Here is an 18,860-nt window from a genome sequence, read left to right on the forward strand (position 1 = left end):
CTATATAACTTGCCAAATAATTCATGAGCCAAAGTAAAGCCAAAGAAAAAATGTTATTCATTTCTGCAGCTTCTTGTCATCCAAGAGCATAACTATACTGTATCGTAATTGCTAACTCACATTAGAGATGAAATGATTGCACTATTCAATTGTACTCCTGAGGTTATAATTTTAAAACAAAAACATGTTCTTTGTGTTTCAGCTGTCCTGCCATATACTTACACGAGAAGTTGTGTCACTAAGTTTAATAATGGGTTCATTTTTGCGCAAATCCCAGACGACACACCGCTGAGTGAACGTAGATGCCAATATGTGCTGCACTGGAACAAACATGTTTATTCAAAATATGACTGATGTCTGAATATGACTGAGTCTGTATATCACACAAACTTACACAATACATAAAGGAATTTACTTGATAACTTGTACATTGATCAAACTAATCAGAACGATCAAAATAGGATGACGACATTTTGAACAGTTTGATGTATATTTGTTTTAAATTTATTGAGGATATAGGTAAAAAGTAATTGATTGGGGATTAGCTAAATACATAAACAGGTACACGGATATCGTCACACAGCAACCATTAACAGAAAATTCTTCCTCAACAACCACCAAGGGAGACCAACAAATAAGACTGATGCCTTTTTTTTATTCCAAGGACAGGCTTGTATCTGCTAGCAGCCATTAAGAAAGGTGGCCCTAAAAATGACTGATGCCAACAGCTATTACGGTCATGCCACACAAAATTTAACTTCAGCCAGAACAATTGTGATGTGCAAGTAATGAATGACACTCAGGCCATAGTTATGGAAGACCTCACATGCAGCTGACTGCCAATTGCAACAACAACCTCTGTCCAGAAAGTTCAGTGAATGACGTCATGTTGGTCTCAGTCATAAGAATGCATCAATGCCAAATTCTGCAGTGGACAGGTCAAAACATGTCTGAACAAGTCAGCAAGCAGCACTGAAAGTGTGCTTCTTGTGTGTAAACAGTATACTGTAGAGTGAAGGTTTAGTGCACGTTGTCTAAACCAAAACTGATCAACAAACAAATATGTTGTTCTGCTTCAAAACTGTAAAATCGGTAAAAGAGGATTGAAATGCTGCCAACAGTTACAAAGAATCTGCTGTCACGTTGAAGCATGTCTATGAGTGGTGTAAACACTTTCGAGAAGGGCGGGACACCATGGAAGGCAACCGCCCCCCCCCCCCCCCTCCACTTTCCACTCGAAGTGCCGACCTGGAACTGCATGCACCCCAGACAATGTACAAAAAGTGAAGAAACTTTTGTCCTTGGACTGTCATGCAACAGTGTGGGGTGAATGATACCAAAGGAAGTGGAAATTAGCAGTGAGGTGCACCAAGTGGGTACACTTCCCAGTACACCAAACAAGGCAGCTGGACCCAGCTCCTCGACAACGCCCAGCCACTCTCTGCCTTTCTTTGGCAGCAGCAGTTCCTGGCCAACAGGGGACTTGTATCACTCCACCACCCACCCTACTCTCCAGATTTTTGTCTCCCCCCCACCAAATTTTTTTCTTGTTGACTTTTTGGACAGCCAGTTTAATGTTACAATCCAACTGAAGGCTACTGCTAAAGACAATTATTCCAGGAGTTTCCAGGATTCGATTAACTTCTCATGGTAGAGGTCCACAGTCATGCAGAATTTTTCCCCTTGAAAACAACAGTAACTGCTGTTTCTAGAAAGCTAACAATCAATTCACAATAGACAAACTTCCACAAAAATTTCTGGACAGGCACTCTACAATGGCTTATGGTACATCAATCACACCACTGCCACCTGTAAATACCCTCACTAAAATTAATGGGCTCATATCCATAGCTGACTTACTTAATGTGACCAACGCCATGTGAAACTGACCTTCATAAAAAATTCAGAAACAAAAATCATTAATAAACAACATTAGAATATTACAGATTTTTTCTTATTATATATGATGGTGTGTTTTGTGGGACTGGTAATTCAAAATTTAAAGTAATGTTAACAAATCAACCTTTTACTAATACATTTATCCTTTCCAGTGTCTTACACTACACCAGCTGCAGTGCAAAGTCTACTCAATTAATTTATGACAGCTCTTTCTGCCTATACTACATCGTAGCAGCGCCAAAGTCAGAACAGCCGCTACACCACAGTATAATGTGTTCAATAACATACTGCAAATAGAATCTCAATTTTAACAGCACTGTTACAAAATTTTCCACACACTATGTAAATGTGATCCTTAAGCTAGTGTTATGGAGCTGATGACTGCGCTTCAGAAAGAATGAAAAAGTTTTCTTTAGATTTTACAGATAATCTCTTACAATCCATCATGAAGGTAAAATGTAGTGCTAGCACTTCTGGTATGTATCCCCACCAATTGTAATTCAACTGTTAAGTGAACCACACAAACTGAACTTGACAATTAGTCACATGCAAGGAAAATAAGACTGCCAAGGTCATTAGGATAGAGAGGGAATTTCCTTGTCATGGTTTGACTAGATACACACATGCACACCCACACCCGCATGCCATGTAAATGCAAGTCATCATCACAGAATCTCAACACAGAAACAACATGGTGTCTGACTGAAGATTATCATTGCTTGCCAATAGTACAAATTCAACAAGAAGTTGACGAACTACTAAAAAAGATGAAATATTTTTAAAAAATGCTTCTTTAATCAACAAACTGCTGAGTGATGGTGAAAAGACTCAATGCATCAGATCTTTAAAGACTTCTGGCAACCAAAGGCAAGTAAGGGAAGACGTTTGGGCAGGATACTGACACCTGTAATGCAACCTACCTGCACCTTAACAGAACTGAGTTGAAATAAAAGTGAACAAAAGATGAGTATAATGAATATTTCACTCTGCAGTGGTGTGTGTGCTGTTTTGAAAATTACTGGCATATTAAAATAGAGGTTGGACCATGAGTCATGCCCGGATAGCTGAGACGGGAGGAGCATTGCCCAAAGAAGGAAAGAATTCAGGTTTAGGCCCAGTTCAACACACTGTTTTATTCATCCAGGCAGTTTCAATGAGGAGTAGTGTCTATACTCTGTTAATCATAAGAATAAACCTGATGTAAACAAACACAAACGCAATGACTGGTCAGAAGCCATAACATATGCATACTGGTTTTGTTACGCTCTTGGAAGTAGGTCCTACTCACGTATTAGAGATCTTACTACTAAGTTATGTTACATGGAAGTTTCGGATATTCTAATGTATTAATAGCCATCAATGTTTTTCTTAATCACACTGTAGCTATGTAGTTTTTATTTTAAAAAATTATTTACAGTCACAGTCTCTGTACTGTTATGCTCTGACTGTTGCGCTGTTAATACGCAGTATGAAAATGGCTGAGGCTGCTTCCTGTTCTGTAGTGAACCATGCTTGTGAAATGTGGTTAAAAGTGCCCAAGAAATAGGTTGTTCTTAATTTTTTCATGAATTTACAGGAAAATATAGGCTCTGAAGTTTCCCAAGGCACTGTATTTGCTAAATTTGATAAAAAAATACATGTTGGATATATAGTGGAATTGGTAACACAGGAGAATGATAACTTAGTGCAGTTCATGGGTCACTGGTTCAAGTCTCGCCCTAGTCCTTTTTTCTTCTTTTTAATAACTACATTTTATAGTTTTAAAATTCATCATCATTTATTTAATGAATAATGCAAGTCTTCTTGTTTATAATTACATATTGCAAGCAAAATTCCTGTTTTCATTTCAAATATAAATTCTTAATTATCAATATTTTTTGAAAGATTGTTAACAAAGGTTGCTTAAATTAAGAAAACATAATTTAATTTTTTATAGCAAAAATGAAAACCAAGTATTTTTTATTTGGACTATGTCCATTATTTTATACCGCAGATGTAGTCTCATATGAACCAGAGTGATAAGTGTCATAGAAATATGAAAACAACCATTTTCACAGCATCGAGCACACCATACAAATCCTGTATTTTCACATTTTTCACTGTACCATCACAATGGTGAAATCCCTCCAGTATGCTTTTGCATCAAACACAGTTGCCCAGAAAAATTACCCTGTGTTCAAGTTAGGAATTTTCATCACTCTTTTTTGTAATTAGTACACTATGTTAGAATGAGAGCATTTTATGCTTTCTGTCTGGTCACCTAAGAAGGGTACAGTAGTGCTGGAGTGTTGCTGAATATTGTTTCATTCTCTTTAAAAATTAAATGACATTCGGAGCTATACTCTTTGCTCATCCCTTTTTAGGTCTGAACTGTAACTGCTCACATCGTTGCAGGTTAGTCGGACAAGTGGCCGGTCAGTGTTGTCCAAGTTAACTGCACGAGTAAAGCCGGTGTCCCGCATTACTGCTCAGTCTATGTGCTTATAATACAGCGTAAAACGTGTCCTTATGATCGTACTGAGCACAGCTTGGCTTCTGCTCCAAAAGAAACGAAATTCAATGAGACTCTAGCAAACACGGAAGAATACGTGGCGTAATCTTTACATCAGGTTTATTCTTATGATGAACAGAGTATAGCCACGCTGAAACTTTACATGTCAATAGGCGAAGTACAGGCAATGGCTTTTGGGATTTTAATGGTGTTTAGATTGTTTACTTCCTTAACGATCTGGCCAGTAGTTACTGCTTCAGATGTTTAGAGAGAGTTTGGGCAACCCATCAGTCCAAATAGTGGAGCTCCAGCATCTGGACCAAGCTGCTCATGCACAATGTCATGTTCTATTCTGTGGTGCAAAACCACCAAAACCCTGTTAAACTGTTCTCTAATTCTTAAAAACAGCAACTACCTGCTTCGCAGCCACTGACCCTACAGTCGAGATCCGTCGAACAAAAGAGAGAGAGAGAGAGAGACAGAGAGAGAGAGAGAGAGAGGGGGGGGGGCAGATGAGTGGGGGGAGGAAGGGGGGAAGAAGGGAGGGAGAGAGACCTTGGCAAAATAATTTGAAACCCTCTAAAGATGAATTCACCTTGTCTGTTCCATGCAATCCACACAACATCATCTGATGGTTGTGCCTTTGCTCCAGGACTCATAGGTGTTCCCATGTTATTGAGATCCCACACATATATCTCAGATTCCGCTGCTCCTGTGGCCAAAAGATTTCCCTGAAATTGCAAAAAAGTAAACAATCAGATATTTTGTAATTTTAGTAGTCCTTATTCTCTTATGACATCACAATATATTAAAAATAGTCCATTCGTTTCTAAGTACTTAGACTTTTGCACTCAGTGTCCTATCCAGCCACTTATACGTGGACCTACAGTTTAACATAGATTCCAAACCATGGGGCTCCACGACACTTTTCACATTAACATTGCCAGAGATGAAGGAAGCAAAGGAGACAGATAAAATACAACTCATATTATTTTCTTCACTTTCCGAAATTAAAAGAAGAACAAAATCAATATTAAAAATATACTACTTTTGTCTTTACTGAATTGTTATGTGTGGTCTAAACACAGTCTACATTGTAAGCATATTTCCTTTGCTGTTTCACAAGAGGATTTTCTCAATTGTCTTGTTTCATTGGGTGATGGTGTTAATCATTTCACTGCAAGCTCATCATTTTCAGTTCTTAACCTGTCTTGAAGTCTCACACAAATAACTGTGCAATAATTGTACATATCTGGCTCTTAGACAAGATCTGAGACTCCAGTGTTGCAAAGACGTAAGATCAATATATTCCTCTATGTCAAGTCCCGTAAGATTTCCAAGAAAAATATCAAATGACTGACAAATAAAGCAAAGACATTGTGGTTAGTGTCCAGGAAAAAGTTTCAAATCTGGTTGCAAAACTTTGTTGACATTTACAATATTCACGGCAGTCCTCACGTTGACAGAGTTATTTCTTACGCAATTCAAAATGATGATCACTTTCTTGCAAAGATATGTATCTTCTATATTCCTTTCAAAACTACACATTTCACGTAAAGCTGAGGGGATCAGTTTAATTTTATATTTTTTAGCAAGAGTTAGGTCCATTTCAGTGTGATGTCTATCCAAAAAGCTCCAACATTTATACGCAGAATTTCTGCCCAGATATTTCTCCAAGCTTGTGACCAAAGTGTGTGAAGATATTTATTTGCCACAGGATGTTTTGGGGCATCTTTTATTAATTGCTGACAGAACCTTACAGAGGACTGCCATTATGTGTCTTCTCCTTTGTAGCTTGCATCTATGTAGTAGATACAGACCTGTACATTTTCTATTCTGGATCAAAACAAACTGGCGACCTTAAATCTGAAAGTTTATACATTTGGATGATCTTTTCTGCATTGCTGCTCAGCCTTCACTTAGTTATCTTGGCTGTCCATTTCAGTCATATTGCCATGCATGCTGGTATGGATTTCTCAACCCCAGTCTCCTACTGGTAGACACGGCAGCAGTTTTGAAAAAAAAAAAAAAAAAAGACAATTCCAACATACTGAACCTTCAGAGATGTCACGCCATCACAAAAAGTATGTCTCTCATAATTTTCAAGTACAAGTATGATTCCGGCTACACGACTGAGCTGCACAGCTACGTGGCAGAACTTGGATAGAACGTATACCCTGAAGACATGATCGGAGAACACTATTTGAGAGCAATGTGCACACTGGGGGATGATTCAGCGGTAATACAAGCTGGGGAAAGATCGCATAGAGTTAACAATTACTTTTAATGACTTCAGTACATGACGAAGTGAGCCAGGCAAGCCTCTCCTCACTGTCCCTGGCTGTGGCTGATTAACAGGCAGCAGCTAGTGCCCCCAGTTACTGCGGTTGGCAGCCTTTGGAGACCAGGGTGGTTGAGTGGCACCGCATGTGCTGCGGTGGTGTTCCACTTGGGAAACAGTTCTTTGACTCTCCAGGCAGTCGCAGTGGCACTTATGGAGTCTGCTATGGGTAGGTTTCAACCTGCAGCCTTCAGAAAGGCGTTGGATGGCAGCTGAACTATGGCACTATGTCCCACTAAGAATTCAGCGTCAATAGCAGCACACAAGGATTGCGGACCAGCAGGGCTCTGTGAAGTATTTAGAACAGACAGCAGGTGCAGCCTGGTCTCGAACCCATGCCTCTGCTAGTGGAACCCTGTCATCTCTCTGATGAGTGTTGCTGTGGCAGTGTGGTGGTGCTGTAGGCTTCCAGTGACAAGAAATGCTCCATGCCTTAAAATCCCAACTTATTTATACACCTCTGGGGCCCATTTGTTTCACCAAAATCCGGCACCCAGTCATGTTGCCATAATAAGATACTCACCCTGGTGTGGTGACACCACCCAACTTGCTACACGTTTGGCACTGAGAGGCACATTTACTGCTGAGATCTGCTGCCCTTGCTTTACAATTCACTGGTGCATCAGTTACATGTCACACAGGCGGCTGCCAACCCATGGCTGTTAATATAACACTCTATGGTGGCTTCCACATTGCTTCACCTTACTTTTGCTGAAGACTTGTAATTTTCTGTCCAAAGACTGGGTCACTGTGCTACACTGACCTTCCATATTGAGAAGACCCGGTCCCTCGGGCCCTTCTTTGGGAAGCCTTCCCCGAAGGTTAACTCTAACCCTTTATGTAATTTGCATGGAATGTCACTCTGCTGTAGCTCTCTTTACCCCGGCCAATTCTTTCACAGCTTCTGTAGTTTCATTCAATATGTTCACGTCACTTGCATCCACCATCACAAATAAAAGTTTCAGTATCTTGCCCCCTGCAGATATCCATCCCCTCTTTACCCTCCTGGCTTCACATGGTATGCCAACTGCTGGTACCAGTCTGATTACCTCCTGAGCATATGCCCTGAGTAGCTTCCTGCACTCCTTGGTGACTTCTCAAACTACTGCATGGGGCTTCAAACCTAATAACCACTTCAAAGCAGCATGGTCCATTACTACCTTGAATTATCCACCACACAGGTAACATTGAAAATGTGTTATTCCATACACCAAGCTAAGCATCTCTCTCTCCATTGTGGGATAATGCCTCTCCACTCTGCTCTCAGCTGCCTCGATGCAAAAGCAACAGAATGTTCCTGATACCCACTTCTTGACTTAAAACACACCGAAGAGCAGGATTCAACATACTGTATGACAATATGAACTCCTTTTGAAAATCTGGAAACATCAATAGTGGACTAAGTTAATACCTTCTTCAATTTGACAAATGCTTCCTGGCATTCTTCTTGTGGTGGTGTACACACAGCACACACCACCAGGCAGCACCACAGACTCCGACAGGTTGGCAACCCACTCCAGAGACAGTGTATAGGCCAGTGATTGCTACACCAAGAACTCAAAGCAGTGCTGATATGCGACAGCATCACAGCAGAGCGGGCAGTTCCAAGTCAGCTCCACTACTGAGAAGACCACCTTCTACTTGTGTACTTTGTACCGCATTGTATGCTTCTAGTGAGTCCACACCAGCTCATCTTCAGTGAACATTCTAGTTTACTATCCAGCCTTAGCTTCTGGAATAGCAGTTGAATTTCAGGATCTGCTGCCTGAGCTGATAAGTACAAAGTTGAGTATTCATCAATAAATGTGTATGTTCTCATCACTAATCATTATCTGTGTTTCAGGGTTCTCCTGTCATAATGTTTCCCTCAGCATGCTATATCTAGTCAAGGGAGGCAATGAGTAACATCTCCTCCTGTGGTTGTATCAAAAACACAACACAACACTTCTGAACATACAAAACTAACACTTTTGTTTAACCAATGTGGAATATCTGCAAATCCACTCAAAAAATTCCTATAACAATTTGTAAGATCAAGAACAGATTGAATTCCTTGGTTGACTGTGGCAGCAGAAAATCTTGCACTCTTGCACTAACCTAAGATCCTTCCTCACACCATCCTTACTAATGACATGGCCCAGTGCAAAGTGATGTTTTTCTATGCTGAGTGACAAAAGGTCTGCTCTTAGCCTACTGAATACTTCCCTCAAACACACTCTATAAGCTTGCATATCCCTTGGAAAGCCTAGTCATCAAGACACACTAGACACTGCTGTGGTTTCAAACCTCTCAGCACCCCATAAAATAACCGTTGGAATGTTGCCAGTGCAATCTGCAACCCAAAATGCATCCTTCTGTATTGGTGATGAACCTATGGTGCAGAAAACGCTGTTTTCGGCCTACCCTCTCGAACAATTTCTAATTGATTGTGTCCATTCTTCAAGTTGAGAAGTATCAACATTGCCCTATGTTATCTATCATCTCCATGACGTCTGGAATCGGGCAAGCATCTGTCACAGTCTTACTATTTAAGACATGGTAATCACAACAAAAGCAATACTTCCTAGAGTCATACACAGGCCTTTTGGGCATGACACCATTTTCTACCCTCCACTGTCTTTTATTTTCCTCTATTACCCCACCGGCCAATTTTCGATTTATAAATTCCTCCAACTCAAACTACAGGGACCATGGCACTCCATATAGTCTTGGTGAAGCAGGCAGTGGTCCTTGCAGAAATAATACGATCTCTAAACTCCAGCAACATGTCTTCCATCCTACAAATGCTTCAAGTTTTCTCAAAATGCAGTTCTAATAGCATCCTGTGGCCTCCCATGGCCTATACTCTCTGTGTGGCAATCTTCCTCATCTGGAATCTTCAACATGACCAACGATGTTCGTTTTCAATAGCTTCACTTTCTCAGCACCAAAATTGTCTATATTGAAAGGTACTAAATTGCCTCTGTCCCTGTCCTGTATGCATACAATACTTTGCTTTATTAAACAACATGCTTTATCCAATACCTCATTATCCTTCTTTGGTACCAATATGCATAATGCATAAACTGGTAAGTTAGGTTCCACATTCACCCACAGCGACTTTCCAGTGCCTCCTGACACACAATAATGTGAATTGGCCCTAATTTCATTATTCCTGGTTTAACTGGATTGCCTCGTATACCAGAAGCTCCCTGCAGCAGGATCAACATTGACGGCAGCTTCCCCTGACAGAATGTCCTCCATTATACGTCGTCGAAGGTCAAGTGTGGCACGATGTTGATGCAGAAAGTCTAACCCATGGATCACCCTATAGCCCTCATTTACTTTCACTGGGAACTCCTGTCAGCAGCCCTGAGATTATCTCTTAAGTTTAACGGACACTTCCTACTCCCTGGACTATCTCTACTACTACCATCTCTTTTCTCTGTCAACAGCCTAAACCACTTCTGCTACCTTTCCCATTAAATTTCTGGTAACCTCCATCACTTCTTTGTGGCTGTTACCACTGCCTCTGCACATGCACCTTTTGGCCACAATTAAAACACTTTACATTTTAAACAAACACACCTTCAATCCCTCACCTCCCACTAACCTATCAATTTCCACCTACTCCATCCTCAATTTAACCTCTGCATGGAAATATGTAGGTGACCCTGTGCACACCTCCTCAACATTTCTTGTGCTAAGCCCCTTAGAAGTGCATCAAGTGCCCATTGCTTGGCTTCTTGCAGTACCACTTTGTTCACGTCCTCATTCTGTGACAATTCATAAATGTGCACATTCATTTTCCTAATTCTACGCACAAAGTATTCCACTGCCTCATTAGGCCTTCTCAACACCATATCCACCTACCCCACAAAAAAGCTGTGCACTGTTTTGCTTCCTATACTGTTGTTCCAACTCCTACCACAGCTGATCAAAAATTTCCACTTTGCGTAATGCTTCTGTGCATCTCAGCTAATAATTTCATCTCCCTCATTAAACATAAATTTGCAACTTGCAATAATTGTTTATCTGACCAATCACCTCTTTCAGCCGATGAGTGGAGATCCTCAACAAATGCTAATACATCCTTTGATGTCCTGCCAGAGAAGGGGATCTGCTCCTAAGTTTTGCAATTTCAAAATGCCCGCATCACCACACTTTTCTGCCAAATCACTACATAAAGTTACCCCATCTGCCCTCATTTGAGCTAGCTGATTCATTATGATTCTACGGTCTCATCCCTGGTGACATCTTGTGTGTCTGATTTTGCCATTGCCTCAAATCTACTCATTTTTATGATCCAGAAAAACATGGAAAAATAACTACAATAATATAAATACAAAACGTAATCACAGAGTAATCTATTAATCCACTTTTTCTGTCTAATCATGAGCCACCTTGACTCTTAACCTTGCCTAGCTATGTGCCCAAAATGATTACAAGTAAAACAATTCACTACAAGGGACAGAATACCCAAATAAATTACACTGAATACAACTCTCCGACACCAGCCATTCATCCCTAACATTACCCCTAAACTGCAACAAATCCATTGGTTCATCCAATTTAACAAAGGCAGCTCTCGTATAATCACACCCCCTCAACTGTGACCCAATGACAGTCTCTACACAAGGACAAAGTGGTCTCACTGACCCAAGGTGATGATACTGCAGAGTCAGGCTTGAAAGTCACACCGTGTGGGCAGCATCCTCTCTGCTGCTGATTGTGGCAATGTCAGCACCCGACACCATCCCGAAGAGTGCTGTGTCGACTACGGGATGAGTCAGTGGTAGCAACAAGCCATGGAGCACAGGGCAAACACTGCTAACAGCCACAAATGACTTAATTACTTCAGTACATGATGTAGTGAGGCAGGCACATTTCTCCTCCTTGTCCCTGGCTGTGGCTGATGAGTGAGTGGCAGTTTCTGCACAGAAAATCTGAGCCAGCAGCCTTTGGAGACCACTGCTGTTGATGCCAATGGTGCTACTTGTTATGCTGTGGTGGCGTTCACTCAGGAAACAGCTCCTTGGCTCCATATGTGGCCATGATGACACATGTGGAGTGCGCAAGCTCCTCAACCCGTGGCCTTTGGAGAGAAGTCAGATGGCAGCTCGCACTGTGGTGGCAAGTCCCACTAGGAAATCTGCGTCAGAGGTGGCAGGCACAGACAGCAGATCAGTGGGGGTGTGGAACCAAGTCCCGTGAAGGACTCAGCATAGACGGCAGGTCCAGCTTGGTCTCAAACCCATGGGTGCTTCTGTTGGATCCTAGATGACACACTGTCTGGTGTCTGATGTGATGGTGCTGCTGTTGGTTTCTGGCGACAAGAAGTGCACTTTGCCTTAATGTTCAGGTTCATTTATTTACCTCTGGACACCACTTGTTTCACTAAAACGTAACACACAGCCATGTTGCCATAACAAGATACTTTCCCTGGTGTGGAGACACCGCCCCACTTGCCACACAGTTATCACTATGTCGCGCTAACAACCACTGAGGGATGCTGTTCTTGTTTCACGATCCACTGGTACGTCTGTTACTGCGATCCACAAGTCACCACACTGGTGGCTATCAACCAATGGCTGTTAATGCAATGCTCTGCGGTGACTCCCATACTACTTCTCCTTACTTTTGCTAAAGATTAGTAATTTTCTGTGCAAAGACTGGGTCACGGCACTATACTATTGAACAGCCTAGGGGCCTCCCCTGCTTGGAACCATCAGTTTACACAATTGTCAAACTGCGATGCCTATCTAAAAAAAAAAAAAAAAAAAAAAAAAAAAAAAAAAAAAAAAAAATAATTCTGGGCATCTGTAAAACCCGAGGTGGCGATCTGCTACAGCCTTGGCATAAAACTTTGAAACCAATCACATGCATCACTAAATGGCAATCCTTCCCCAAATCCCACAGAGCCTAATAGCTCGTTGCCGCTTATGGAAAAGTCTTTGCGTTGGTGGCTGGGCAACAGTATGATGTGCAAGTGCGTACCGCGTGGACAATATTCTATACGATTGTCATGCAATAAGGAGTTGTCACCTGATGTGAAGCTGCGGCTCACTAGCCTCAGCGCAAAGGTCCAGTAAAGGACCTGTTTGAAAAGCCCCAATGGTTAACTAAATTGCTTCATTGTGTACAACGTCCAAAATTTTTAAATAAGAGTGTTGTGCAGTCCCATACACCAATAATCAAGGCAAGATTGCATGAAGGCCCTGTAAAACAGGACAGACATGTTCAGTTATCTCCAAAAATTTGTGGCTAAGACATTATAATGTACTGAGTACTTTAGGGAACTTTTCAGGTCCTTAAGATCTGGCAACCATGTAATTTGTGAGTCAAATGTGAGGCCGAGAAATCACACTGTTTCTTTAAGAATAAGACAGTTCCCCGACCCGCAACTGAAGAAAGTTTAAAACGGAACGTGAATGGTTGAAAAGAATGCACACAGGTTTTTTGGTTGAAAAATTAAAACCCCTCCTCTGCCCATTCCTCCAACCATCTAACAGTCAAGTTGCAACTGACAAGCTCTTGCAAGGTTCAAGGAGGAACAAAAGACGGAGAAGTTGTCAATAAAAAAAGAACACTGGACATGACGTTTAGCAACTAATGTGACGCCATTAACAGTGATGGCAAAGACAGTCACACTTAAAGCACTACCGTGAGAGACACCACTCCTGTTCAAAGCGATCAAAGGACGGTATTGACATGGTATCAAAAATAGCATGATGAGAGAAAGAACCATATAAAGATTGGAAGACATCAAAAACCCGATTCATGGAGCTGCCCGAGGATAATATGATCCCATGTAGTGTCATATGCCTTCTTGATGTTAAAAAATTTACACATTAGCCAATGCTGGCACAGGAAAACTTGTATAGCTGCTTCCAGGATGATCAGTTTATCAAAGGTGGAACAGTATCTCCTGAACCCATACTGAAAGTGATTAAGGAGCTACCTGGACTCTAGGATCCAGATAGGGCAGCAGTTGACTTTCCACCCCAAGTTCTTTCTGAAGCAGCTGGTGAGGGCAATAGTACAGTATCTACTCAGGTGTCTACAGTCAATTCCACGTTTGAAAAATGGAAGTAAAACTGCCTCTCACAATGAGTCAGTAAAGTGGTTCTACTGCCCAAACAAGGTAAAAAGAGGGCTAGGACGGTGTCTATTCTGTCCTATGAGGTTCCGTAGCACACCATAATGGACCCCTTCATGACCAGGTGACAAGTCACAAGCTGCAGATAACGCAGAATCCAGCTCCCACAGGGAGAAGAGACAGTTGTATTCTTAATCAGTGGTGAAACTAAAATTCCAGCTTCTCCTTCCAGCAACCACTCTGCAGCATCAGGAAGCTGCAACCTGACTGGTGAAGGAAAAACTGTCAGAATAGGTTGCCATTTCTAAGCAATGTCTGGCGGACTGGTCTGAAGACTGTCATTCCCCATTTCAGCAGCCACTAGGCACCTTCCTCCTCTCCCAGAAATCCTCCTGATGGTCTCCCTTATTGCTGGACTTTCCGTGGAATGGTTTGTGGTGGTTGGTAACTGTCGCCACAATCTCTTTTTGCTGTCCCTAATGATTCAGTGACAATTCATTTTCATTACCCAAGGCTGTGAGGTCTCTACAGTTGACTAGCACCCGAGACACACTGCCTGGCAGGTGAATCAAGACGAAGAAGTCATCATTTGGTGGAGTAATCTACCACTTCCCATTGAATGGTGTGTGTGAATGCCAGAGAGCATGCAGAGAGACTGATAGCAGTGAATGATCCTGCTGCAGTGCCACAATCAATGGCACAGTAGCTCTTAAGTCCTGCTATTTCTGTGATAAGAAATTCCTTGTATACCTGATTGGTGTTTCCCCAAAAAGTACGTAAATATTAATAGTTTGGATGCCTAAAAGGCCTGTTGCTAAGCTATGACATAACTCAATAATAGTCACAGTTGTGTATGGTAGTCTGTCTCAAAACAATATTGCTCAGGCGACTTCTCTGCCCACGTTCAGTATTGGTCATCTCCTGACATAGTCATTAGTTTATCTGTAGTAATTTCTTGTATTATGTCTGTTTCCATGTCAAGAAATGTTGTTGGAAACTTGATCTTGGTCATTAATTTGATTCCATTTACATTAATCATCACAAGGATGTAGCTTCATTGCATGCTTCTCGAGGACCTTATTTGAACTGTGGCTGTAATGAGGCTTCTGCTTATTTAAGTTTTACCATGTCACCAAACAGCAATAATTATATTTATCCCCATTTTTCGTAACCGTGTTGTTCTTGCTGTCCCTTTCCCTACCCTGCTTGCTCTGCGTATTTATTATAATTTCCTCATTCATTAACACGAAGGTTAGAATGAGTTCTCATGGTGCATTTTATCTAATCTTTTGTCACTGGCTCAGAACAGTTGATGTTACAACACAGCCCTCTTCATGACATTGCCTGCAACAGTCCCTGCCCCAGATCACCTAGAGCTTCAATCATTTTGCAAGCCTGTAGTGGGATGACGTTTTGTGCAATACATGCTCTGTGTCCTCTCAGTATCATGTTCCTTGTCTGGGTGTAACTCTAGCATTGCACTAGATACTCCCCAATGTACTGCATACTGGTATTAGTGTACCTTCCAGGAGCATAAGATGAACAACTGTACGAATGTCTCTCTGTGCTCCAAAATTAATCTCAACTTTTTATTGGTCTGTACAGGAGAGAGATATATGGGAGAGAGAACAGATGGAGACTGTAATATATTCTTCACTTAATATCAAACAATGGAAAACCCAGGATGGAATGTAACAATATTATGGATAGGGTGGTTGTTACTCACCATATAGTGAAGATGTTTCGTCGCAGATAGGCAGAAAAAAAAAAAGACTGTCAGAGACTGTGCTTATGTGTGTGCAAGTTGGATCTGCGTGAGTGTGTATGTTGTCTATTTTCGACTAGGGCCTTGTCAGCCGAAAGCTCATTTTCTGACAGCCTTTTTGTTGTGCCGATCTGCGACTCAGCAACTCCATTATATTGTGAGTAGCAACGATCCTTTTCAAAATATTGCTTCATTTAACATTGGCTCTCGAAACTTTGCAAGAATGCACAAATAACATTCCAATTTGAAAAATACTTTGGTTGTAATGAGAAACAAATAAATATTTTCTGCTGAATTCGGCCTGACATTAACAACATAAAAGGCATAAATAAAGTATCAAATATGTACCAAACCATTATCCCTGTGTGTGTGTGTGTGTGTGTGTGTGTGTGTGTGTGTGTGTGTGTGTGTGTGTGTGTGTGTGTGCGCGCGCGCACACATTCACTTTCTGTATATATTTCATACCTGGTACGGGTTGAAATCTAATGCCCTCACAGGTCCAGTATGCTTTTCCTGAGAAACAATGAGTCCATCTTCTCCAGATAATAATTTGGAAGCACTATAGAGCTGTAGACGCCCTCCATCACAACCACCAACAATGACACCAGTTTCTCTGTCTGGTCCCACACCGCATGAGCTCCAGGTAATTTTGTGAAATCTGAAAATATCAAATTATAAAAGAACAATATACAGAGAAGGAGTTCCAATCTGACACTACATAACATCAAGAGAAAAAATGTTTTAATTCTCAAGTAGCAGCAGACATTCACCAACAACAGCTAACAAAGGTACTATTTTTTTTAACCCAAACACATCTAAATGAAATGGAAATTTTTCAGGCATCATTAAGTAAAGCAGTCAAATAGATCCTGAGTCAAGGTAGACAGGATAAACTAGAAATTTAAATAACTAATATAAAAAACCTACAATGTATGGATTTTTTAAAATCGCACAAATTATAAGTGTAAGAACAGTCAGTAAGTCGAAATGAATGTCAAAAGTTACCAGAACAGATGTAAAGCTGAATGATCCATAAAAAGCAAAATAATCTCAAAAACAAGAATCACAGGCTCTAAGAAACAAATAGCAGGGTTTGAGGAAGCTATGTAGCTTAAACTTAGCTTAAAGTGAGTGGGAGCAGCAAGATGAGGCAAATGAGGAAGACTTGAAGGTAGCCACGAAAAAGGAATTAATTTGATACAACGTGGGCTGCATCCACTTGCAAAGCTGTTTTTGGGTTTCATGACATGTGCCTTGTCAAGGTATATACATTTGCCTGTACACACACTGTGTCCACTCATCCTAAGCTACGTGGGTGTCATGACGCTAGAAACCTTGACAGCAATTACATGTTGGGTGATACATTACATAGACAGTTCATAGGTATTTCTCAGTTTGATGAACATCTCACTAGTGACTGAGCTATACTAGATAATGGGAAAAAGTGTTTGTTGGCACAGTTTTACAGCTGGTTTTGTCATAAGGATATAAGTCATACAATAAGGAAATATGTCAAGGGGAGGTTGCTAGGGTCCAACCAGAATTTGAGAGAACAAAAAAGGTGCTCTTATATGTGTGTGAAGCATAGTAATAAGTAGACACTGATTTTGCAACACGTGAGAGAATCACATCGCCAGTTAAAGACATGGTTAACTGGTATCAGACAAAGTTAATGTTTGTGATGAGAGGTCCACTGTTTTAAATGAATAAGTATCAGTAAACTTCAAACTGCTTGTGAATGAGCAAACTTCCTATGTGACATTAACCAGTGCTCTTACCAACTCCAAAATACATGCCAGACCATGCAACACAAAATCACTCTTAATACTCCACTGCAGAAATCAGTTACTGTTACTTGCACTACCAAAAGCTCTTGAGACAATCACTGCAATAGTTTTTGAGGTTCAAGAATATTTCTTGCTATAATACTACACCAGTGGTTACAACTTTGAAGTTTGAAATTTGATAAGCATTAGAATAAAATCAAATACAAACATGAATGATCTAAACTGACAATTCTCTCCAACAATTTTGACAGCTGGTTAACTACATGCAATAGAGTGAAAAATGAAATATATTTATTATTTCTCCTACATTACAAGTAAGAAGAAACAGCTGGAATAATATCTGTGTATTACCCTGCACTACAGTGCATTCTGTTTTTATTTTGGAGGCACTAATGTGCAGAGTACTTTCATGTCCTATAAAATGAGTCTGGTATAACTGTGCGTTTGTTTACTAATTTCATTCATATCTAAGGCATAAGGAAAAACCACACGTCAAAAGAACTCACATCGGATTGACAAGATAAAGTTATTTTGCTAATTTCGGTACTTTACTTGTTTCCAGAGCCTCATTTATACAGCCCTTTTCGGCATAGTTTACTAACCTGTAATCGCTTGGTGCTGATGCTCTTAACTCCATGTCCAGGCCGGGCTCCCCTAAATTTAGTGAATAAATTTCCATTGCTGCAGACGTACTGAATGATGCATCTAACTGCTGTGCTGCCGTCCCGGCAGCCAACAGTATTGGATGATGCGATGCCGGTGACCATGATATGTTTACTGTGCGGTCTAACTCCTTTATCTTCATTTTCTTTGGGGTTTCTGAAACAATATACTGTTACAGATTTACGTAAATAACGTCATGTTACCACGTTGTGCAAGATATAGCGAATTAGTCCTATTTAATGGGATGTCTGTGACAGTTTAAAGACATGACATAGCAGGTAGGCTGGATGTCTATTTTAATGTATTTTGGTTCTGTGTGGAAAGCACAAATGACCGGTGAGCAGAAACAACAACCACAAACTTACATAAACAATGTTTCACTACTGTCACCACAAAGTTTACAATTCAGTCATCAACCCTTCCAACGTGGCTCTACAGCTTGGCGTATGTGTTATTATCTCTGGAAATTGAGTTACCTGATCTACATTATCGCTGAGTGAGTCAAAAATTGCAAAATGCAGACGACATTCAGGTTGTATTCATCAAAAATTAAAATGTCCTGTTCTCATACACTTACATACAGAAGGGAAAACTAATTTCAGCAATTAACTTGTTACTTTCTTGTTAATTCTAAATAGAATACATCAAGATACAGCTTCCAGCTAAAGGTCGATTCACAGTTGGGAGAACAGAATCATACGGAACAAACCGCCAACACATTCCTCAATGCCTTTCAGATGGCAGCATTCAAATAAGAACGGGGTGGTAAGAAAAATTCGACTTTTACGTTGGTTCGGGCGGGACTGTACTGTCGTCTGCTAACATCAGACGTTAAC

At 40.8% G+C, this 18,860-nt stretch overlaps 1 protein-coding gene across 5 annotated transcripts in view; it reads right to left on the reverse strand.

Annotated features, from left to right (window-relative positions):
- Nucleotides 1–18,482, reverse strand: part of LOC126237386 (protein transport protein Sec31A) — a 167,035-nt gene extending 148,553 nt beyond the window's left edge. For all 5 annotated transcript variants that reach the window (XM_049947469.1, XM_049947472.1, XM_049947468.1 and 2 more), the window contains exons 1-5: nucleotides 18,390–18,482; nucleotides 17,964–18,180; nucleotides 16,040–16,232; nucleotides 4,986–5,121; nucleotides 223–320 (exon numbers count right to left, since the gene is read on the reverse strand). In XM_049947469.1, coding sequence (XP_049803426.1) covers nucleotides 223–320; nucleotides 4,986–5,121; nucleotides 16,040–16,232; nucleotides 17,964–18,166 — 630 coding nt within the window. In that variant the 5' untranslated portion in view covers nucleotides 18,167–18,180; nucleotides 18,390–18,482. The remainder of the gene's footprint in view (nucleotides 1–222; nucleotides 321–4,985; nucleotides 5,122–16,039; nucleotides 16,233–17,963; nucleotides 18,181–18,389) is intronic.
- Nucleotides 18,483–18,860: the final 378 nt, after the last annotated feature.

This window comes from Schistocerca nitens, chromosome 2, assembly GCF_023898315.1.
Source record: "Schistocerca nitens isolate TAMUIC-IGC-003100 chromosome 2, iqSchNite1.1, whole genome shotgun sequence".
Taxonomy (NCBI): domain Eukaryota; kingdom Metazoa; phylum Arthropoda; class Insecta; order Orthoptera; family Acrididae; genus Schistocerca; species Schistocerca nitens.